Raw genomic sequence first — 24,312 nt, forward strand, 5'->3', positions numbered from 1 at the left:
GAGATAGGGGAGTTAGAGCCCTGTCTATGTTCGTAGATAAGATGAGAGCACCCCTCCACCCCTCTTGGTCCTGTTTGTGGGTGAGTCCCAGAAAGCGGGCCAGTTATCTACAAATTCTATCTTTTGGGAGGGGCAGAAAGCAGTTTTCAACCAGTGATTGAGTTGTGAGACTCTGCTGTAGAGCTCATCACTCCCCCTAACTGGGAGGGGGCCAGAGACAATTACTCGATGCCGACACATCTTTCCAGCTGATTTACACGCTGAAGCTATGTTGCGCTTGGTGACCTCTGACTGTTTCATCCTAACATCGTTGGTGCCGACGTGGATAACAATATCCCTATACTCTCTACAATCACCAGTTTTAGCCTTAGCCAGCACCATCTTCAGATTAGCCTTAACGTCGGTAGCCCTGTCCCCTGGTAAACAGTGTATGATCGCTGGATGATTCGTTTTAAGTCTAATATTACGGGTAATGGAGTCGCCAATGACTAGGGTTTTCAATTTGTCCGAGCTAATGGTGGGAGGCTTCGGCGTCTCAGACACCGTAACGGGAGGAGGAGAGACCAGAGAAGACTCGGCCTCTGACTCCGACCCGTTGCTTAATGGGGCGAAAACCGGTTGAAAGTTTCTGTCGCATGAATGAGCGACACCGGTTGAGCATTCCTACAGCATTCCCTTCCAGAAGCCATGAGAAAATTGTCCGGCTGCGGGGACTGTGCGGGGGGATTTATACTAACGTTACTATCTGTACTAACTGGTGGCACAGAAGCTATTTCATCCTTTCCTACACTTAAATTACCCTTGCCTAACGATTGCGTCTGAAGCTGGGCTTTCAGCACAGCTATCCTGGCCATAAGGCGATCGTTCTCCTGTAAATTAGTACAGCGACTGCAATTAGAAAGCATAATGTTAATGTTACTACTTAGCTTCGGCTGGTGGAGGTCCTGAAGAACCACGTCCAGATAAAGCGTCCGGGGTGAAAAAGTTGAATGAAAAAAGTTGAGCGAGGGACTTAAAAAAAATATTAAACGGTAATTAAAAAGTAAAAACCGTAAAATTGGCAGGTAGCAAAGTAAAGTTATCAACAAACCGCACAGCAGCACATTAACAAGTCTTTCAGCATGCTTATAGAGAGGGGCACTCGACATATACTGCACTGACACATTTGACTGATGATTGGTTGAAAGAAATTGATAAGAAGATTGTGGGAACTGTACTGTTAGATTTCATAGCAGCCTTTGACATTGGCCATAACCTGTTATGAGAAAAGTATGTGTTATGGCTTTTCAACCTCAGCCATATCGTGGATTCAGAGCTGTCTATCTAATAGATCTCAGAGGGTTTTCTTTTAATGGAAGCTTCTCAAATGTCAAACATGTAAAGTGTGTTGTACCGCATGGCAGCTCTCTATGCCCTCTACTCTTTTTTTTAATCAATGACTTGCCACTGGCATTTAACAAAGCATGTGTGTCCATGTATGCTGATGATTCAACCATATACGCATCAGCAACCACAGCTAAAATGTTTGCACCTGGGGCCTGTGAAAAGACCCCTGGTGGCATGTCTGGTGGAGTAGGTGTGTGCGTCAGTGCTGTATGTAAGTTGACTATGCAAACAATTTGGAATTTCCAACACATGAATGTTTCTTATAAAACAAGAAGTGACGCAGTCAGTCTTTCCTCAACTCTTAGCCAACTCTTAACCCTCTGATTAAAATGAACGGTAGATCTATATGGGCACACTGAAAGCAGCAGCCCTAACCACTAGACCACCCCAGGCCACAATTGAACTCCATTTTGACCTTAGGATGCACTTGACACTTGTATGTCATAAGCCTATTGGAGACCAATATCTTGTGTTGTTAAGTTATATAAAATGACGGTTGTTGACGTGTATGGCTTCATTTCAGATACATTTTTGTACATTTGAATGTTTCAGTAATAGGACCTAGGCCTAGCATTTGAGCGAGCAAGAGAGTCAATTATTTTGATAGCAAGCCCTGATCCCAATGACTCGACTGTCTCCGCATGGAGAGAACGAGAACTGCTCTTTTTCAGGGACTCACCGGGCTCATTTGAATTTACTGATGCAGCAGGAAAATTCTTAGTGACAAAATAGTGATCAAGTTTAAGATCTAACATATCTGTATGTCACCTTTTGTCCCTCTATTGCCGTGTATTGTAGCTGTTTGGTGGTGGCATTTTGAGAGCAGAGTGAGGGAGTGGGGTTAAATAATACATCCAGTACTGGATGTTTATTGCTGTTTTATCACTGTCTCTTCACAAAGTGCCTTGCCCTTCACAGTTCTACCAGTTGTGTCTTAAAGACAGGCTGCAGTTGTCTCCAACAGTATTTTATGGAGAGTGCATTATGTTTTCATGAATAAAAGAGTACTGTGTGCACAAACTGCCTGCGGTAAATGTGACTGATACAAAAGATAGATTACACTTCCATAGCACCCAGCGCTCCGAGGTCAGCTGTCTCAAAGGCAGCCTCTAAGCTATGACAGAAAACTAAGAGATGCCTTCCTCTCTTTACATAAGACCCTGGTGAAATGAGAAATACAGTAATGTAAACAGTTATTCCTTTCCATCTGGGGTCGTTGCCAAACTTCAGTCCTTTAGAGTGGCTGGTTTATATACTCTCAGATCTTCCATCATGATGACATAGTGTGGCAATTTGTCATTCATTAAACTAGTATAGCAGGTCAAGCGTAGCCTGAGTGCCAGTCTGTTTCTGTTTGTGCCAAGTCCTGGCACTCAGGATAGGTCAGGTCAGAGCCATATATAGAGAGAGTTCAGCCAACTTTGACACACAACGCCATGTTAGTGTCCTTTGACTTTTTTATGATGCACATATGACACATTGTTGAACCATTGCAAATAGTTGCCAATATTACTACAGCTTGATGATTGTCATATTGTAATCGGTGTAGTGAATGTCCCAAACATTTCTGAATCCTACTATGGTTTCTACTTGTACAGTATTTTGTATTTCCATAGTAGCATTTCATGAAACACATTTATTGTCCTGTCACAAACAGCACCAGAGCCCAGCAGATGGAAAGGTCCAAGTAATATGTTGCAGATTCAATCAGTAAGTCACAACAGGATTTCTTCTAGAACTAAACAGGCAGATTCTGCAGCAGTAAGCATTTCTGCACTACAGGCAGAAGCAGGCATCATGCCGAGAGAGGAGGGGGGGGGGATCAACATTCCAAGACACAAGAAGAACAAGAGAGACACGGATTGTGGTTTTGTTTGGTGAAACGGACTTCGTGGTGCGGTCTAATCAAAGGCCGGCCAAAGTCACAGTGCTTATTATGAGGCTGGCTGCAGCCCTCATTCCTCCCACACAGCCAGGCCGTCACTGACCTGATTCAGCCCTGATTTGCTCAACAAGGAAAGTTATTGGCTGGAGGCAGTCAGCACTGCCCTTATACACAGTCTGTCTATATGCTGTCTGTTGGGGATGGGATGGTGCACTGCAGATTGCTCTGTAAAACTACAGTAAATATGGGAGCTCTGGCCCTCCCACTATCCAGCAGCTGAGAGGAGAGCAGCCTGCATCCATTCTCCAGTTCTGTTGAAACTGTGTCTCCATTTAGGCCATCTCTCGCCCATCCATTATCCCCTTCTTCCTCCAGTACTCTGTGTCTCTCGCCCATCCATTATCCCCTTCTTCCTCCAGTACTCTGTGTCTCTCGCCCATCCATTATCCTCTTCTTCCTTCAGTACTCTGTGTCTCTCTGCATCTCTCCATTATCCTCTTCTTCCTTCAATACTCTGTGTCTCTCTGCATCTCTCCATTATCCTCTTCTTCCTTCAGTACTCTCTGTCTCTCGCCCATCCATTATCCTCTTCTTCCTTCAGTACTCTGTGTCTCTCTGCATCTCTCCATTATCCTCTTCTTCCTTCAATACTCTGTGTCTCTCTGCATCCCTCCATTATCCTCTTCTTCCTTCAGTACTCTGTGTCTCTCTGCATCTCTCCATTACCCTCTTCTTCCTTCAGTACTCTCTGTGTTCCGCATCTCTCCATTACCCACTTCTTCCACTTGTACTCTCTGTGTCTCTGCATCTCTCCCTCACCCTCTCTGATTGCCCCAGACACCTCATTGTTCCAATTTGTAATCATGTAGTGACGCAATGTCTGTGTCCATAACTACAATTAAGGTACATCCATCTATTTTGATCATCAGTCCAGTGCCCTTGTCATTTTTGCCAAGGATAATGTCCATTTTAATGATGATGATGTTGATGATGATGATGGTTTTGATAGGGATGAAATACGTGTCAGTTCATTCTTGTAATTTATCACTACCTTGCATACTTTCTTTTGTTGTTCAAACCTACAAAAAGTTATAGACAAGACGATAACGATGCAGCAGCAGCCTGTCGACGTTGTCACGTTTCTGCAGATGTGCACATGTAATGGATGTGCTTGAGGGAGCTCCATCCATTATGGGGGATAGGCTGGGCTGACAGCATGGGAAACACAGGCGGTATTGTGAATAGCGCTCCAAACTTGCAGCGCACATGCTGCAGCCAGGTATCACACACATCTGTTCCATGTTGACTGGATGGATGATGCTCCCTCTGGGGGACTGACACTTCATTTAGGCTCTTTTTCTTAGGAGTTTCTAGACGTGTGCAGCTTGAGTTCAGTGGATTTCATTCTAAATGAAAAAGTACAGTCACTCACTCAGTCATCTTTTTTCCTTCAAGTATTACATGGCCATAGTCAATATATTCTGATTTAAAACATTAAAGGATAGAACCTTCTGAGAGTATAATGCAATTTTATTTTATTTTTGCTTTTAATTGTAGCTCAATATTTTACCGGGGGAAAAAATGTATGATGAAGATATTATACAGTACATTATAGAGCACTATCAGCCGTTAATGGAAACATTACATGAGATTCGTACAGCCCTTCTCTATGTTACTTGGCAAGGTATAAAAGGTATTTTCCCCCTCCCTCCCTCTCCAGGTTCTTTTAAGTTTCCCTTGACCTCCTGGTGACATTCCCATCCATCTCGGGCAGCCAGCGGCAGCAGTTTGTTAGCCTGGGATTAGCCCTGTGGTGGAGCCCCATTCAGCATGACTTTTACTCCCTGTCCCTGGCTGTCCCTGTCTCTGTCCTCTCCACAGCCCTTCAGCCCTCCCCTGGCCTCGCCCCAGCACTCGATATGGGGGCGGCAAGGGTTAGGATTTAATTGCACGCTCAGCGCTATAACAGGCACTCTCTTTGGGTGCCTATTGGCAAAGCCCTGTCACAGAGCCAATAGTGATGTCTCCACCTTGTGAGGGGGATGAGAGTCACCGGCCAGGCAGAGGTGGGAGGAGATGGGATGGGGGTGTTAAAACAACCATGGGGGCAGATGAGGTGTTAGATAGTTTAAGGGCAGGCATGGATTTCTAGTCATTTAGCTCGCTGACGTAATACACGGAGGGGGATGGCTATTAATGTCTGCCTGTGAGTAATTGTTGCACATGGAGGTCTTAAGGTTACCTCTACAGTGCTGCCTTGGGATTTCAGATGGAATTGGAGAGCGGATGCTCTTTGTTGCCTCTCTCAGTGCGTGCCAGCTCCACTCTCTGCAGTTGTCCCTGTTGATTTAGCCACCTGCAAATGACACCTCACCAGGGTCAGCAGTATGAAGTGGCAGCCAGGCACTGAGATCTATAGTGAGGGGAGGGGGTTTGGAACAGGCTGAGGTGCCTTTTATCACTCCAGCCCTCTTTCTGCAAACCTCTTCTCCTTCTCTACTGCGTAGAAGGGTTCAGTAAGGGTGAGTCATTAAAAGTTAAAGTACAAAGATTCAGAGTGTGGTTTAAATAATGTACAGAAATGTGCATGTTCACAAAGGTAGGGAATAAAGTGGTGATTAATCAGAGAATGGGGCCTACAGCATGGCGTGGGGCCTACAGCATGGGGCCTACAGCATGGGGCCTACAGCATGGGACCTACAGCATGGGGCCTACAGCATGGGGCCTACAGCATGGGGCCTACAGCATGGGTTCTACAACATGGGGCCTACAGCATGGGGCCTACAGCATAGCTCCCAGCATAGCTGGTAGCCTAGTGGTTAGAGTGTTGGACTAGAAACCAAAAGGTTGCAAGATCAAACCCCCAAGCTGACTAGGTAAAAATCTGTCATTCTGCCCCTGAACTAGGCCATCATTGAAAAAAAGAATTTGTTCTTAACTGACTTGCCTAGTAAAATAAAGAGTATTTTAAACAATACATTCTGCTGTATGTGGAATATAAAACCTGGTTGCCATTTTACAACATCATTAGGAACGACGGTAGTACTTGCGTCTGACCCTGGATTCATGCTTAAACTAATGAAATCTTCAATACTTTCTGCTCCTATACTGATGAGTATATCATATGAGATGAGAGAGAAAAAATATATAAGAAAACAAAATTGCCTCTAGCTAAACAAACAATTTTGGAATTGAAATACAAACACTGCTGATAATTGTGACATGTTTTCTCCTCTGGAACGTCATCATTGATAGTGATGTGTGGGTTGGTGTGCATCCTTGTGAAGGACTGACAACACAATCATACAGTGACAGATAGCACTAAGTCAGCTGACCTCCTAGTAATGATATCTGGATGTACTCTTGTCCCAGGGGAGTCAAGTGTTTAATAGACATTTAAAGTGCCTTTTGGCTGAAGTCTTAATAATAGTCCGCTAGGCTAATAGAATTCTCCTTTTAACACTTCCAATAATAAGCAGACATATGCCGAGGAGAAAGAAAGTACAATATTGAATTCAGCATTGGGTTTAGGGCCGTCCAAATAAAAACTTTCTTTTCTGTCTGACCTTCTCTCTGTGTTTGCTGCATGTTATTGGATTAGGAGTCTTTGTGCTGGGTAAATACGGGTAGTTTGTTTTCACACAGATTCAGGTTTAATTACTTTCTCGTACTCTAACTGATGTCAAGCATCTCTGGGTCCATAAAACAGATTCTCAGTGGCATTTTCAGTGGTGAAAATAATACTAAACACTGCTGCCATCCTCCTCCTAGGGGTGTTGTCTAATTGGAGCCAAGGGGTCCATTTTAATGATGTTTGTACACTGAAACACTAACTGTTTGTAAACCTGCACAAGGGCACGTTTATTGAGACATGTGACGAGACAATGGCAGCCAAAGAGCCAGCTAGAGCATGTTAAATAGACAGCAACAGTGACAGGAGACTTTGGCTTGGCTGTCAGGTGCATTACAGATTTGCTGTGTGAATGTGTAACCTTGACACAGATGGAAATAAAGTCAAACTCAGTCAGGGATCTGTCTCTACTGTGTTTCAGCCTGCGTTCTGATTGACACACCTACGGGCGTTTAGCAGGATGTTGGTAGGGGCTCCTGAGACCATGCAGGGAGAGGAGTGCTGGGCATGGAGGACATGGGATGGGGAGGGTTGGTTCCCACGTCGCCACTCATTTGGCCACAGCTGTGACTGACACATATTGTAACTGGGCATTTCACGCCCTGTTAGCTGCTCAGCCACCTCATAATTAGGGTGGTGTGTGTGTGCTCGAGCTCGGCTGATTTTAGAAGAACAAAAGAATAGTTGGAGGAGGTTTACAAGTATAAACTTGGGAGTTTTTTAACTGGGGAGTTACAGTATATCCTGGAAGAGGCAGGCGGGATGTTTTCTCTGCTCTTAATGTCATCTTGTTACCTCACAGGGTGCGAGGAAACATACCTGCTGAGCCAATGATACTTGCGAAGCTTAGTCTTCATGCCATCCAGACTCTACTCAAATCAAATGTTATTGGTCACATACACATGGTCTACTGCAGTTCAATCACCAGAATAATGTGACTCTCACCTCTGGTTTGAATCTCTGGTTTGAATCTCTTTTTGAAACACTCATTCGGGGAGCCATTTTGGGTGACCTTTCATTCTGGCCATTTGCTCCTGTTCAGAAGTTGTCTGTTGTGAAGGAGGCAGATGTGAACTCATGTCCTACACCTGCAGTTCACCAGAGCTGACAAAAGTTAGAGAATAGACTCGTTCATTCAGGGCAACCTATCCCTGCTAGTCATGTCAGCATGAGTATGTTATACCACTGGCCAGAGGAAAATGGTTTCCTCTTTTAGACCACTGGTTGCCTTGTATAAAAAAATGTTCTTCAGTGTACAACATGTGCCAGAACATGAACTGCAATGACATCTCCTGATCATTTAGGTTTCAATGGGTTAATAAAGTTTTATTAGCCAATGATACTTGCAATAAAGTTTTATTAACCCATTCCTCCTCTGGTCTCCTTTACAGAGGAGACCAGAGGGCTCCCGAGTGACGCAGCGGTCTAAGGCACTGCATCTCAGTGCTAGAGTTGTCACTACAGACCCTGGTTTGATTCCAGGCTGTATCACAACCGGCCGTGATTGGGAGACCCATAGGGCGGCGCACAATTGGCCCAGCGTCGTTAGGGTTTGGTCGGGGTAGGCCGTCATCGCAAATATGAATTTGTTCTTAAATGACTTGCCTAGTTAAATAAAGGTTAACTAAAAAAACAGAGGGGAAGTCATGGCACAGAGAGCAGAGCATTTTTGTTTTGAATGAAGCCCCATAGTAAAGAACAGTCATGTTCCTCAAGTGGACAAAACATACAGCCCTATCCAAGGTTTCTAAGCAACCAGCCCCTGACATATATTAACACAATGCATAGAACCACTCTGAGAAGGCCTACTTACCCTACCCTCGCTGAGACTGGATTGTGTGTTTGCAGTCAAGGATTGTGTGTTACCACCATAATTACCACTGTAGTTAGTTACTACCATTTTTACAGCTACCTCTCATTTCAATATGCATATTCCACAATAGGATTTAGCCTAATGTAGCAGTAAATTAATTGTGTGGTGCGAGAGTAGTACTGTGCGTTTCACAGCGTTTCCGCAAGTCATTGTTGATAACGGTAATTACGGAGATCTTCTCTCGAGCTAATTGCCGTGCGTTGTTATAACTGTGAGAGCCAGGCATCAGAACCTAAGGAATAGCACTGTGGGAAAAAACCTTGGTTGGATAGTAATATGGATAGTAATATTGTAAGCCTTCATTAGGGCTTAAAAGCCAAGGGCAGAGCTGTACAAATATAATGGCTTTCCTGATCTTATGACCTATGAGCTCACCACTCGCATAGTCAGACAAAAGCAGAAAGGACACTCTTGTGATGTATACTCTGGGGTGCAGGATATCTGGGATAAGGGTTGCAAAGGTACCGCTAATTTACCAAAGTTACCGGAATATTCAGTAATTTGGGTAATTAACAGCTAATCTATGGCGCAGGATATGGTAACTTTGGTAATTTATACTTCAACATCTTAATTTTTTAAAATTCATATATAGTATCCATTTTTTATATCTGTCCATATTGTCAATGAGTTTCTAGTGAATAGACCATATGGTTCAATAGAAAAGTGCCTAATTAAAAAGCATCTAATCAATAATAGTATTATTTTCCATTAACTCTGCAACTCTTCCAACTATTGACTTTTTCAAAACTGCCACCAGTTGGTGCCAAAACATTTACAACAAAGACATATTGACATACAGTAGTAAAATAAATACAAGTGTGTGAAACATGCTGAAATCCTCATATTAAACACCAATGGTACTCACAAAGTTGATTGTTTATATTTAGGATAATGTTTTGCAGTTTTGTCATAATTTGTTGATGTTATTCACATTTTTAAATCCTCTTATTTGATTAGTTTATGTATTTTACATGTGATAAGGCCACGGAGGGCTAGAGATAATTTACAGACACCTGTGATAATCTGAAGTAGCCATAAGTACCCATTAGAAAGTTTCCAGTAATATACTTTAACTTTGCAACCCTATCTAGGAAATGTTATGTTGACCTTGTGGAAAGGTAAATTCTCCATTCTGCTGCATTTGACTGATTGAATGTCTGCTTGGCAGATGCAGCGGTCATTCACTAGCCTTCCATAAAATGTACAGCTCTGTTGTAAATGTACAGCTCCCACCCCCTCCTCCTCTCCCAGGGGTGTTTTCCTTCGGAGGAGGTGGAGTAGGTGGAGTACGGTGTCATCATTACAGTAGCGTATGGTCTCACCAGGAATTTCTGTCTTGGAGAGGGAGAGTGAGACTCATTGATCATGATCCAGAGTCCCCAGCTATGATGATAAGTATGATGATGAACGATCCGCCCTGGACCTGAGAGTAGATTTTTCACTCATCACACCAAGGAGGAGGAGGAGGAGGAGGAGGAGGAGGAGGAGGAGGAGGAGGAGGGGGTATATGTGGCTGGCTCTAGCCTTTTGGTGGCCCTAAGCAAAAAAATTAAATGTGTGCCCCCCCCAATTGATGGTGGATAGAAACATTTGTAAATTTCACAAGTAAATTTCCTGCAATTTTATAACAAATGTCATGGAATTCTACTTACGGTATTTTGCCATCGGGCAGAGAGACATTTTTTCAGTTTTAAAGCTAATTTCCTGCAATTCTACACATTTTGCCATGACTTATGCCATGTTAATGATAACTGAATGATAATGACTAACAAAGTCAATTGAGGCACCCTGGAGGTTTAGATAACTGGCTAGACTAAACTTACCAATCTAAAAATTGTTAGCAGGCACGGGTAAATGAGTGACTGTCAGTGAATGACAAAACGAGAAAAACTGCTGATGCACAACCACATTTCTAACTTACATCTTGTGTATTCTACTATTCTAACTCCAACAGTCATTTGAAACCCAACTGAGTATCTTTTTTTGTTCGTCGCTTATGCCTGGAGCCGGCCCTGGGTGTGTGTCTCAGCACCAGACAAAGGTCCAGTGTCAGCTTGTGACGTGACCATTTGTTCTCTGTGAAGTGTATATGTCAAGTTGAAAGCTTATTACAACAAAGAGAGCAGAAGTGATAGATTGGCAGGCAGACTCTGAAAGTCCTCCAGAAGCTGTGAATCACCCAAACAGACCTTTAGCTAGTAATGCAATAGAGTTCCATCAACACAGACTCATCTTCTCCACTGGCCAGATTGATAAGTAATGGGAGAAGTTTTCAAGAGCTGGTGAGGTATGGAGTAGAACTTCAAATAAGGGAGGGTGGGGGTGGGTGGAGTGGAGTGGAGTGGAACACACACACACTGTGATCGATGCAGCTGTTATTCGGGAGGCGGCAACGGGAGAAGGAGGGGTTGGCCCCATGAGGCCATTTTTGCTGTGGCTTCCCGGCCGACAGGCACACACGCACGTGCACACTCAGGAAGGTCATTCATTGTCAGCAGCAAAGTGTTCTTCTTCCTCCAAGTATAGTTAATTTGCAGGCCAAGAACATCATAACCATTATGGTTGAAGGTTACCCAGGGGGTAAGATGCTTTATCTCATTAAACACTTAAGAGTGGTGGTACTGTGTAGACTTTATGACGTCTTGATGGCAGGAGCAGGGGACATTGCTCAAAATCACAGCAGTGTTCTACTAGACTCAAGTGTAGGGAAGTATTTACCAGGATGGAGTTTATTTGGTCACAGGGTTAATTGAATGATTGACCTGCTGCATTTTAATGAAAACGACGAGGACACAAAATAGAAATCGATGGGTTTTAATAACAATGGTGGGGAATGCATTGGAGCCTGAAAAAATGTGTTTTTCTCAGGGTTACTATTCCCCAGAATGCATTGCTGTATATTATATTCCAAAAACAAATTACAGTACAAAACAAGAATCTCTCAATTCATATACATTTTCTGTACATAATGCCTATACCTATGTCATTGCTCAGGAAGAAGCATTTTCTGTTTAAAGCAGGCCCCCGTCAAATAAACTATAGACACAGAAAGTGCCATTGCCATTCTGAAGTATGGCAGCCTGTCCACTGACATTGTCTACTCTGGTAAAAGTGAGTTAGTAGGGAGAGTGGTATAGTACTGGTGCCGTCATCATGTAATGTGATGTGTGTTGTGAGATGTGATCTCCCAGGCAGATGCCAGTCTCCTCCCATCACTCCTGCCTGATTTGCAGAGCTCCCTCCCTAAGGAGTGGAGTAGGTGTGTCGAGGGTCAGCGGGTTAATATCTAATCAACTGGATAAGGTCTCCAGAGCAGTCTGGCTGGCTGGCTTGTTGGCTGCTACAGAGGTCTCCAGAGCAGTCTGGCTGGCTGGTCCAGAGGTCTCCAGAGCAGTCTGTCTGGCTTGTCCACAGGTCTCCAGAGCAGTCTGGCTGGCTGGTCCACAGGTCTCCAGAGCAGTCTGTCTGGCTGACTAGCTGGGTGATGGGCCCTACTGGTGGATGGAGGGAGTTGGAGCTTTGAGCTCCGCTAATGGGAAAACAGACAAATCACTGGCAACCCAGACACCGCAGCCCTCAGCAGACACATTGATGTCCAGACGCACTACAGTACGTGACTGCAAATGCTGACTGTTCCCCTCTCACATCGCCCCTCATCCCCCTTCCCTCCCCTCCATTCTCTTTTCAACAAAACCCAAATGTCAGGTCAGTCTCAGAACTGTAGATTATCTCTGGCGCACCACAATATTCCCCTGCCATCAGGGGCAGAACAACCTTGGGTGGCCCAAAGGAGACGTGGGGTATACTTACTGTATTCAGATACAGAGGAAAATGACTAAGGGCCTGTCATTCATGTTTCTATTGCTGCTCTGGGTGACAGGATGAAAGTCTAATGGTGCAGAATGGTGTGCAGTAAAAGTTATTGAAGTAGGCGTCCAGTGTCGAGCCACTGCTTTGCCCTTTAGAAAGATACTGAACAGGATCTGGCAAATGAAAAAGATGTCTCAACATATAAAGCGTTAACATACAGTATGTGTTGCTACCATGTGACAGGTGTCATGGGGGGTTTAAGAATAGTTTATATATTCCAGCCTGTCCACTGACATGTCCTTGTTGTTTTTCTCCCTCTCTGACCAGGCTAACCATCCACGCTGAGTGTCCCATGCACTTGGAGGATTTCCCCATGGATACACATGCCTGCCCTCTGAAGTTTGGGAGCTGTAAGTCTCTCTAGATATACAGCTGATTCTGGTCCATATAGCTGACATCACAGAAATAGAGGTCATAGAGCCAAATCAAATGTGATTTGGTCACATGTGCCGAATTCAACAGGTGTAGACCTTACCATGAAATGCTTACTTACAAGCCCTTAACCAAAAACACAGTTCACAAAACTGTAAAAAGTAAAACATTTAATAAAAAGTAACTAAATAAAATAACAATACCGAGGCTATATACAGACATATACATGTTAAACAATGGTCTGTTGTTCTCTACCATATCAATCAAAGGTTTAAATCCATTTAATCTGGCCGCAGCCTTGGACCGTGTGAATTGCATGTGGAGTGTAATAGACATCTTGTCCATTAATTCTATCTCCATCCCTGCCGCTTACGGGTTCTTTTGAAGATGCAGAACTTTTTGTGGAAGGCACTACACAGCGCACAGATCCCCTCGTGCACTCAACGTCGTCGAGATTTGTCGAGTTTCCTTGTAGGCGGGCTATTTTGCGGGGAAAACTATGTCAAACTCATTTAGCCCTGGAGGATGCGTTTGGTCTTTAATGAGGTCCGGAGGGCTGCACTGAATTTTTATTATATGCCTTTGTCGTACAAATTTGCAAAAAATAGTCTTCTATCCATCGTTTTTAACATTTTCGGTGCTCCCTGACTGTCTAGCTTTCATTTTACAAATTATTATCGAGCTGGACACAGTCAAGAAACTGTATGTATGTAGATCCATTACCCACGGGCCGTATTTTTGACAACCCTGCTCTAAGTCGTACGTTTCACAGCGTATAAAACAGGGAGAGGTTATTTTATAAGTTATTGTTCCTAGAAATAAGAACTCTGTCAATGACATATTAAAGGTCAGAGTGTCTCAGAGCTGGCCAGGGCGTTGTGAATAAAACATCAGGCGGCCAATAAAACAAAAGGAGCCCTTTCAGGGCCGTTGCTTCCTTCAGCGAGCAGGGCTCTTATTGGCAGACTGTCACAATGCCCCCTTCGGCACGGCTCCTCTTCTGATCTGTATTTATATCAACAGAAATCCGCTGCAAAGCCCAGGAACAATCGTCTCCTTAATGCAACGGCACACGGTTGGCAAGTAATTAGCGGCTTTTGTTGAGGCCTGACGTGCTACAGGCAATCTGCTGCAGCACTGTGCGCCGCTCGCCCCAATCACCGCTATTTTACATGACATTTATTTTCATTGGAAATGGCACAGCAATCACAAACATAATGTAGATGCCTTTTATTCTCCCTCCCTGCGAGCTCTGAACCTCTCAGGGTTTCACATTCTGAATATAAGCTAAAGAGAGCCAGGGTTTGTTTTGTCCCTCGAGATATAAAATAATTTGGCTGTAGATTTATGATGCTATGTTGTTCATAAAGGGGATCTCCGAGCCAGACAGGTTGCTGTAACAGAACAAGGCAGATGTACCTAAAGTACAACATTTAGATGCAGTTTTGCTCATTCAAATATTCTATAGTTTTTTTATCATGGGATCAGTAATATGCCCGCCCCAATCATGTTTTTTTGCTCTGGATTTTAGTGAGCAGCAATATTTATGTGTGCTGCATTATCCTTACAACTGGTTATGGAGACTTGTATCCTCGACTTTATGCAGACATGAAATTCGGCATGTACGTTCTGCGCAGATTCAGAGACAATGGACATCCAGAGAGAATTGACATCCTCACTCTCCTACTGTAACGGCTTTCCTCCTCCTCTTCATCCGAAGAGGAGGAGCAGGGATTCGACCCAAAACGCAGCGTTGTGAAATGACATGATTTATTAAACAAGACGAAAAAACGAACTACACTTGAATAATTAACAAAACAAATAAACGATGTAGACAGACCTGGACGACGAACTTACATGAAACACGAAGAACGCAATAACAGGAAAACTGACTACATAAAACGAACGAACAAACAAAACCGAAAACAGTCCCGTGTGGCGTAACATACAGACACTGACACAGGAGACAACCACCCACAAACAAACAGTGTGAAAACACCTACCTTAATATGGCTCTCAATCAGAGGAAATGAAAACCACCTGCCTCTAATTGAGAGCCATATCAGGTCACCCTTAAACAAACATAGAAACACATAACATAGACTACCCACCCAAACTCACGCCCTGACCGTCAAACACATACAAAATAACAGAAAACCGGTCAGGAACGTGACACCTACTTTCTGAGCATAAGTATAGTGAATGATTTCAAAGCCTTGGATAGTGGGCCGAATCTTTACTGTGCAATGAAAGTGTTTGACATAGTTGACCTTCTCTGCTGAGCGGAGCTGAGAGTCTGACCACACTGAGTAGATGGAGACATAGAACACACACGATGACAGAATAATACCCTTCATTACCAATTACAATTGTTGTAGATGAAGAGGCATTCAAGTAGATGCATTAACTATTTTTATTAATGATCTCCCATGAGTATAAAACAATAATTTCTCTGTGGCTATCAACATTTAATTAGCAAACCTCAGGCTGATGTGTGAATGATGATGTTATTGGTGCTCAGCTGGGTGTTTTCACCATCCTCCATCTGCTCTTCTACTGCAATGTTTGTGCCTGTGTGTGTGCGGGTGCGTATGTGCGTGTGTGCGTGAGTGTGTGAGTGTGAGTGTGTGTGTGAGTGTGTGTGTGTGTGTGTGTGTGTGTGTGTGTGTGTGTGTGTGTGTGTGTGTGTGTGTGTGTGTGTGTGTGTGTGTGTGTGTGTGTGTGTGTGTGTGTGTGTGTGTGTGTGTGTGTGTGTGTGTGTGTGTGTGACTGTGTCTTTAAATGCTTTTTAAGCTCCTTTCCCTAAGTTTGACCTTGTGGATTTTAAGCCCCATTTTTGACATCATTCCTTGTGCTGATGTACCTTCAGTTCAAGGTGCCAAATGTATAAACGAATCAAAACACATGGCCGCCTGCTTTTATTAAACTCTAATTCAAATAGACTTCATTGATATGCATTTATTCAGATCGATGCCACCCCCTTTCTTATTACCATTGATTTGCCATCATCAGAATCAGCCAATTGTAGCACTGCTGCATTATTCACTCTACATGGAAACTGACATGTACTACTCTCATTATTTGTCACTTCCTCTACCGGTCTCTCCCTCTCTCTCTCTCTCTCTCTCTCTCTCTCTCTCAGATGCGTATACAAACAATGAGGTTGTCTATCTCTGGACCAAAGGAGATGAGGACTCTGTAGTCGTAGCAGATGATGGGTCAAGGCTAAACCAGTATGACCTACTGGGCCACGTTATTGGGAAAGAATCTATGATTTCCAGCACAGGTAGCCCATACAACATGTCTGCCACTCAAATGAACATGCAGTTCCAGCACAGGTTCTATTATACCATATGATCAAGTCATTAACACTGAGATAACATCAGAACAAAGGTGTTCACTAATGGAACATCTGCTTTAAATTTCTCACGAAAACCTCTATTTTCAGCTCCTGGCTTGCAAGACAATTTGGATTAATTCATTTCTCTCCTTTTTCCTTTGTACACCGTTGGCATATACTTACAGATTCTATTTGTGTCTTTTTGTAAGTTATTTATCTGAGCTGTTCTTAAAGCGGCTGCCTCATCGATTTGTCTCTGCTAGTATTATTGGGGTCAGTGCGGTCTCACCACTGAAAGGAAGACTTGCTGAGTTTGGGGAAAGGACGTAAACACTGATTTCTTATAGGCTGGTGGAGAAATACTGACAAACTCTCCTGTTATCCAACACTACATCTGTGAACAAAATGGAAAATGTGTAAATGCAGGGTAGATGAAGAAGAAGATGAATCTTTGTGGCAGCTCCCATTTACATGTTATTTGGAAGAACACACAGGCACTCTGATTTCAGATTGAAACACATATTGATCTGCCCAGTTTCAGCAAGTATTTTTTTAAATGGTAGCCAAGAGTAAAACTATTCAACTTGTTCAGTAGTAAGATAACTATTCAGCAGTAGTAGAAAGATAAGGAGCCTTGGAGCAGAAGGGAGAATGCTACTTTTCCTCTGATTGAGCTCTGGTCTGAAAGCCATTTGAATTGGCACTGAATTATAGGACACTCTGTCAGCCAGCACTGTTGATCAGCCATTCATTTGATCTTAAATTCTGATTGCTATAGCTGCTGCAAAATCCCTTTATCTACAACACCCACAATAGTGAGTTTTTGTTCTCTCACTTTCCTCTTGGGAGAGTGTCAACCTGTTTTTACCAGGCAGAGACAGCTATTCAAATTAGGGAAGCTATTCAAGTGTCTTGCTCTCAAGGAGACAGGTCTCTGTGAGATAAAGATGGTGTCTAACCTCTATTTAGTCACTGTGATGCGCTAGGGCACTTTGTCTCACTTCTCTCATTGTCTCAGTTTGGTTGCATGGTTGCAGTGATAGAGGCAGGCATGGTGAGGCAGATGGGGACTGAGGAGGGTTGTCCTATAGAGTAAGGGACACCTGAGGTGTGGTAGAACCGTCCTTTGTGTATATTCACTGTAACACCACATGGACTCCTCATACTGACTCACATCACTGACTCACATCACTGACTCACATCACTGACTCACATCACTGACTCGCATCACTGACTGACATCACTGGCCTCAACAACTCAACATGAGATATATCTCAATGAATCTTGTACCACAGAGTGTTCTCAGTTTCTGCTGTACGTACTGGACATACAGGCTTGAGGATAGGGAATATCTGTCGTTTTAGCACTGTTTAATTTTCCTGTCTTCCCATGTCAACAAACATAGTGGTATGTGTGTCACCTTTACTCAGCACATAAGAGTGTGTCTGTCATCCAGGAAATAGATTCTCAGCACATTGGGGGCTGTGGATCATGTGGTGCAGGATATGTATTTAAAACACAGTTGATCATACTGTATCACATATTTATTTTCCTGAACCCACACAGTGAGGTGTGCTGCTCTCAGCCTCTCACACATACCAGCACTTGTTTGTCAGCGTATTACCGATGCCACTGCAGCCAGCTCTCCTCTCCCCCTAACCCTAACCCTAACCCTTCCGGTCAATAGATCTAATCCAGACCAACAGTGGAGGGAAAACCAATCTCTGCCTTTAACAACCAGACACTGTGATAAACAAGCGATCAGTTAACCTCCACTCTCACAAACATATACTCTGCTTCCCACAGGATCCCAGTGCTGTGCTAGCATGCATGTGGCTGTATTAACACAATTCCAGTGCTGTGCTAGCATGCATGTGGCTGTATTAACACAATTCCAGTGCTGTGCTAGCATGCATGTGGCTGTATTAACACAATTCCAGTGCTGTGCTAGCATGCATGTGGCTGTATTAACACAATTCCAGTGCTGTGCTAGCATGCATGTGGCTGTATTAACACAATTCCAGTGCTGTGCTAGCATGCATGCATGTTGTATTAACTTTCATAAATATAGTTCTGAATATTTCAGCAGAGTCCTTGTGTTTGTCTGGACTGAACATGAGCTGCATTAATAATTCATGTCCTCTGCATCTCTCTCTCGTTCTCTGTCTCTCCCCCCCTCCTCAGGAGAATATGTAGTGATGACAACGTATTTCCATTTGAAAAGGAAAATTGGCTATTTTGTGATTCAAACCTACCTTCCGTGCATCATGACTGTCATCCTGTCTCAGGTCTCCTTCTGGCTAAACAGAGAGTCGGTTCCCGCCCGCACTGTATTCGGTGAGTGTCTTCCCCTATCTCCTTAACCCCAAAATGCACTTAATAAGTAATTTAACCATTACGACAATTTGGAGTGTGGCAACAATGGAGCTGTTGTTTAAATTATGAAGCTACATCAAAACAAGTGTGCAGCAGCGGCAGCTTACGCATTTGTGGAGCAGCTTTTGTTCACATCATCAGATGCATTCAGTAAATTGGCGTGCCAGGGGAGGGTAGACATAGTTCATCTTTCCGAAGTTGTGGTTCACACGGTGAAGTGTAAAAAGCAGCTTGGTGCCCATGTTGGCTTTGCTGGGCCCTGGACAGTGATGAATTTGGGTTTAAAACTGTGCTTGGATCACAGGATTGACCTGTAATTAACTTGGCCACCATAAAACCACCTAATTAATTACAGATTAACGCAAGCAAACTTGGAAAGGAATTAAGTAGGAGAAAGTGAGGCCGTTCACCTCCGGGGACAGAGTGATAAGAGTGCTGCAGTGGCATTTCTCGGCGGGGTATTGAACGTGCTTTGCAGAAAGTTTAAACCGGACAAGTTTTAAGAGATTATTGCTTATTGAGCTCTTGCTAACTTTGGCACGGTGTCTGGCTTTGTCAACACTTTTTGTGGGGCAGACGTATCAGATGCAAAGCACAGCTGATCTTGCCAGCATCGCTATGGAGACTTAGAAAGGGTGAGATCCTGCTTCCTCTGTGATGTGTCAGAATGAATGAAAGAATGAAAGATGACAATTTGAGTTGGTAGACTAGAAAGCAACGGCAGCCCATTCAGGCTTAGGAGAAATGATAGTAACAGACAAGTTGTGCTCAGTCCTCCAAAAGCAATGTCAAGGTAAATAATGAAAACAGTCAAACCTCAAGTTGGAGAAAGCATTTCCTAATCTAGGACTAAAACTTTAATTAAAACGACAGCTGAAGGCCAAGAAACTTCAAGAAAAGGAAGTATTGTATGGTCTCCTGACACATATAGCATTATTGTAGGCTGGCAGTAAAACACTTTGCTTTCAAATTACTCAGAAGATCTGGTATAGACATTTAGTCTGATAGTGTTGTTACAGTTCAGACTAGCTAGTGCATGTGAGTCACTAACACACCTAGAAATGTATCTGTGTTCAAATCATACAGCTTGGACGTTTGACCACTAACAGTTCTGGAAACATGACTAGTTGGGGAAATCGGAGTAATTGAAAAACATTAATCTCACTACCTAGTGCCTCTCATGTAAAGAAGTCAAGCAGCATATGTTTATTTTAACCAGTTTACCCCACACTATTCCCCCTCCTCTCTCCTCGGTCATGGACACGGCTTCGCCTCTCAGCCTGCCATGAGGAGAGTGTCATGGCAGCCCAAAGTGCCTCCCCCAGCAGAGAGAGCAGACCTCTGTTGGGCGGTTAATTAGTGTTTCAGAACAGGGCAGGGCATGCTGCGGAGCACAGTGGAGAAATACACTTGCTAGCCGCCTTGATTTGTTTAGATTTGCTTTGCACATAAGGTGCAAGGAATTCACATTCTTACAGCCATGCAGAAATGATCTGGTATTTTTCTCTGGCACAATTTTTTATTTTTTTATTTCACCTTTATTTAACCAGGTAGGCAAGTTGAGAACAAGTTCTCATTTACAATTGCGACCTGGCCAAGATAAAGCAAAGCAGTTCGACACATACAACAACACAGAGTTACACATGGAGTAAAACAAACATACAGTCAATAATACAGTAGAAAAATAAGTCTATATACAATGTGAGCAAGTGAGGTGAGATAAGGGAGGTAAAGGAAAAAAAAGGCCATGGTGGCGAGGTAAATACAATATAGCAAGTAAAACACTGGAATGGTAGATTTGCAGTGGAAGAATGTGCAAAGTATAGATAGAAATAATGGGGTGCAAAGGAGCAAAATAAATAAATAAATACAGTAGGGGGAGAGGTAGTTGTTTGGGCTAAATTATAGATGGGCTATGTACAGGTGCAGTAATCTGTGAGCTGCTCTGACAGCTGGTGCTTAAAGCTAGTGAGGGAGATGTGTTTCCAGTTTCAGAGATTTTTGTAGTTTGTTCCAGTCATTGGCAGCAGAGAACTGGATGGAGAGGCGGCCAAAGGAAGAATTGGTTTTGGGGGTGACCAGAGAGATATACCTGCTGGAGCGCGTGCTACAGGTGGGTGCTGCTATGGTGACCAGCGAGCTGAGATAAGGGGGGACTTTACCTAGCAGGGTCTTGTAGATGACCTGGAGCCAGTGGGTTTGGCGACGAGTATGAAGCGAGGGCCAGCCAACGAGAGCGTACAGGTCGCAGTGGTGGGTAGTATATGGGGCTTTGGTGACAAAACGGATGGCACTGTGATAGACTGCATCCAATTTATTGAGTAGGGTATTGGAGGCTATTTTGTAAATGCCATTGCCGAAGTCGAGGATCGGTAGGATGGTCAGTTTTACGAGGGTATGTTTGGCAGCATGAGTGAAGGATGCTTTGTTGCGAAATAGGAAGCCAATTCTAGATTTAACTTTGGATTGGAGATGTTTGATGTGAGTCTGGAAGGAGAGTTTACAGTCTAACCAGACACCTAGGTATTTGTAGTTGTCCACATATTCTAAGTCAGAACCGTCCAGAGTAGTGATGTTGGACGGGCGGGCAGGTGCAGGCAGCGATCGGTTGAAAAGCATGCATTTAGTTTTACTTGTATTTAAGAGCAGTTGGAGGCCACGGAAGGACGGTTGTATGGCATTGAAGCTCGTCTGGAGGGTTGTTAACACAGTGTCCAAAGAAGGGCCAGAAGTATACAGAATGGTGTCGTCTGCGTAGAGGTGGATCAGAGACTCACCAGCAGCAAGAGCGACATCATTGATGTATACAGAGAAGAGAGTCGGTCCAAGAATTGAACCCTGTGGCACCCCCATAGAGACTGCCAGCGGCCCGGACAACAGGCCCTCCGATTTGACACACTGATCTCTATCAGAGAAGTAGTTGGTGAACCAGGCGAGGCAATCATTTGAGAAACCAAGGCTATCGAGTCTGCCGATGAGGATGTGGTGATTGACAGAGTCGAAAGCCTTGGCCAGGTCAATGAATACGGCTGCACAGTATTGTTTCTTATCGATGGTGGTTAGGATATCGTTTAGGACCTTGAGCGTGGCTGAGGTGCACCCATGACCAGCTCTGAAACCAGATTGCATAGCGGAGAAGGTATGGTGGGATTCGAAATGGTCGGTAATCTGTTTGTTGACTTGGCTTTCGAAGACCTTAGAAAGGCAGGGTAGGATAGATATAGGTCTGTAGCAATTTGGGTCAAGAGTGTCCCCCCCTTTGAAGAGGGGGATGACCGCAGCTGCTTTCCAATCTCTGGGAAAGATTGGCCACATACATTTTCTCCATTATCTCTGTCCCATCTTCCTGTCATGAAGGAGGGGCCCTCATCCCACCTCTATGACTATCTCCCTTGTAAAACAAAGGCCTTTCATTGCCAAGAAAAGTCACAGTAAGAAGCTGTTGTTTGTGAAAGGGTTGACAGAATGTATTTCTTCATGTGTTCTAATGGAGGTTCAGTTGAAACAAGGCCAAGGCCATTGGGAACCGTTCAGCAAACACTGCAGTATGTGACTTCTGCTGCGATGTTAAGCTTATGCACTGAAGAAGTGTTTGTTGGGTACACAGAATGAACAAACTCTCACTTGTAATGGAGGTGCACGAAGGCACAACATTGTTTAAGAGACGGGTGTGGAATTGACGAAAATGAGAATGGCCTCAGGGAAGAAGACTGATGAAGCGTTCAGGTAAACAGGTGTCCTGGTAGGAGAGATGTTTGTTCTGCAGCATAGTTAAGCTGCAGGCCTACAGGTGCTCCCCATCACAGTCTCTCTCTCCTGGTTGGTCAGGAGCTGGAAGGCCGTTTCAGATTCAGACTACCCTCCCTGACTGGACAGTCACTTCAACTGCTATTCACAACCAGCCCCTGCCAACCTCCTGCTCTCTGAGCCATCCACAGGGCTTTAAAACTGTCTTCATATTTTAGGAGAAACTGCTCACTTGTCTCGTATAAAGAGCATGAAAGTTGATGTTTCATTAATCATTTGTTCCCTGGCGGGTTGCCAGGTTGGAGTATCTGGCTGGCGTGACCTGATATTTTGTGTGGATAATCCCTGTATCATTTTCTTATTCACCCAAGTGTAATTTGTGATTTATTGTTTGAGCAGACGTATTACACTGTGGACACAATACAATACAATACAATCTCCAGTGACATTCTGGTTAATTTGCCGATTGATATTTTTTAATTGCCTGATATTCTTTAATATGGGGAGATTGCAACTCCTCTGTTGTTAACATTTGCCAGTTGTCAATATTTTCAACAACTTCAGAACTGATAAAAGACTAACATTAAATTATGCTACAGCTTTGAAGATTGCACAATAAAGTATATGCAACCTGACAAACATAATAATGTATATATAGTTATACACTATATTACAAAGGTATGTGAACACCCCTTCAAATTATTGGATTTGGCTATTTCAGCCACACCCGTTGCTGACAGATGTATAAAATAGATCCATGCAATCTCCATAGACAAATATTGGCAGTAGAATGGCCTGACTGAAGAGCTCAGTGACGTTCAGCGTGGAACCATCATAGGGTGCCACCTTTCCAGCAAGTCAGTTTGTCAAATTTCCGCACAGCTAGAGCTGCATTGGTCAACTCTAAGTGCTGTTATTGTAAAATGGGAACATCTAGGAGCAACAATGGCACAGCCGCGAAGTGGTAGGCCACACAAGCTCACTGAACGGGACCGCCGAGTGCTGAAGCTAGTAGTGCAAACTGCCTCTGGAAGCATCATCAGCACAAGTTTTGTTCTTCGGGAGTTTAATGAAATGGGTTTCCATGGCTGATCAGCCGCACACAAGCCTACGATTACCATGCGCAATGCCAAGCATTGGCTGGAGTGGTGTAAAGCTCGCCGTCATTGGACTCTGGAGAAGTGGAAATGCGTTCTCTGGAGTGATGAATTACGCTTCATCATCTAGCAGTTCCGACTTACGAATCTGGGTTTGGCGGATGCCAGGAGAACGCTACTTGCCCCAATGCATAGTGCCAACTGTAAAGTTTGGTGGCCTGGGGCTGTTTTTCGTGGTTCGGGCTAGGCCCCTTAGTGCCAGTGAAGGGAACGCTAGAGCATACAATGACATTCTAGACGATTCTGTGCTTCCAACTTTGTGGCAACAGTTTGGGGAAGGCCCTTTCCTGTTTCAGCATGACAATGCCCCCATGCACAAAGCGAGGTCCATACAGAAATGGTTTGTCGAGATTGGTGTGGGAGAACTTGACTGGCCTGCACAGAGCCCTGACTTCAGCCCCATCGAACACTTTTGGGATGAACTGGAACACCGACTGCGAGCCAGGCCTAATCGCCAAGCATCAGTGCCCGACCTCACTAATGCCTTTTTGGCTATAAAAGTCCCCGCAGCAATGTTCCAATGTCTAGTGGAAAGCCTTCCCAGAAGAGTGAAGGCTTTTATAGCAGCAAAGGGGGACCAATTCCATGATTTTGGAATGAGATGTTTGACGAGTAGGTGTCCACATACTTTTGGTCATGTAGTGTATATTCTGCATAAATCAACAGTAAGACCAC

General features: G+C 43.9%; 1 protein-coding gene across 1 annotated transcript in view; it reads left to right on the forward strand.

The window, feature by feature from the left end:
• LOC120021034 (gamma-aminobutyric acid receptor subunit alpha-2-like) overlaps positions 1-24,312 on the forward strand; it is a 151,299-nt gene that overhangs the window by 115,548 nt on the left and 11,439 nt on the right. The window contains exons 5-7 of the mRNA XM_038964688.1: positions 12,913-12,995; positions 16,160-16,303; positions 18,542-18,694. Coding sequence (XP_038820616.1) covers positions 12,913-12,995; positions 16,160-16,303; positions 18,542-18,694 — 380 coding nt within the window. The remainder of the gene's footprint in view (positions 1-12,912; positions 12,996-16,159; positions 16,304-18,541; positions 18,695-24,312) is intronic.

Source organism: Salvelinus namaycush, chromosome 26 (genome assembly GCF_016432855.1).
Source record: "Salvelinus namaycush isolate Seneca chromosome 26, SaNama_1.0, whole genome shotgun sequence".
Taxonomy (NCBI): Eukaryota; Metazoa; Chordata; class Actinopteri; order Salmoniformes; family Salmonidae; genus Salvelinus; species Salvelinus namaycush.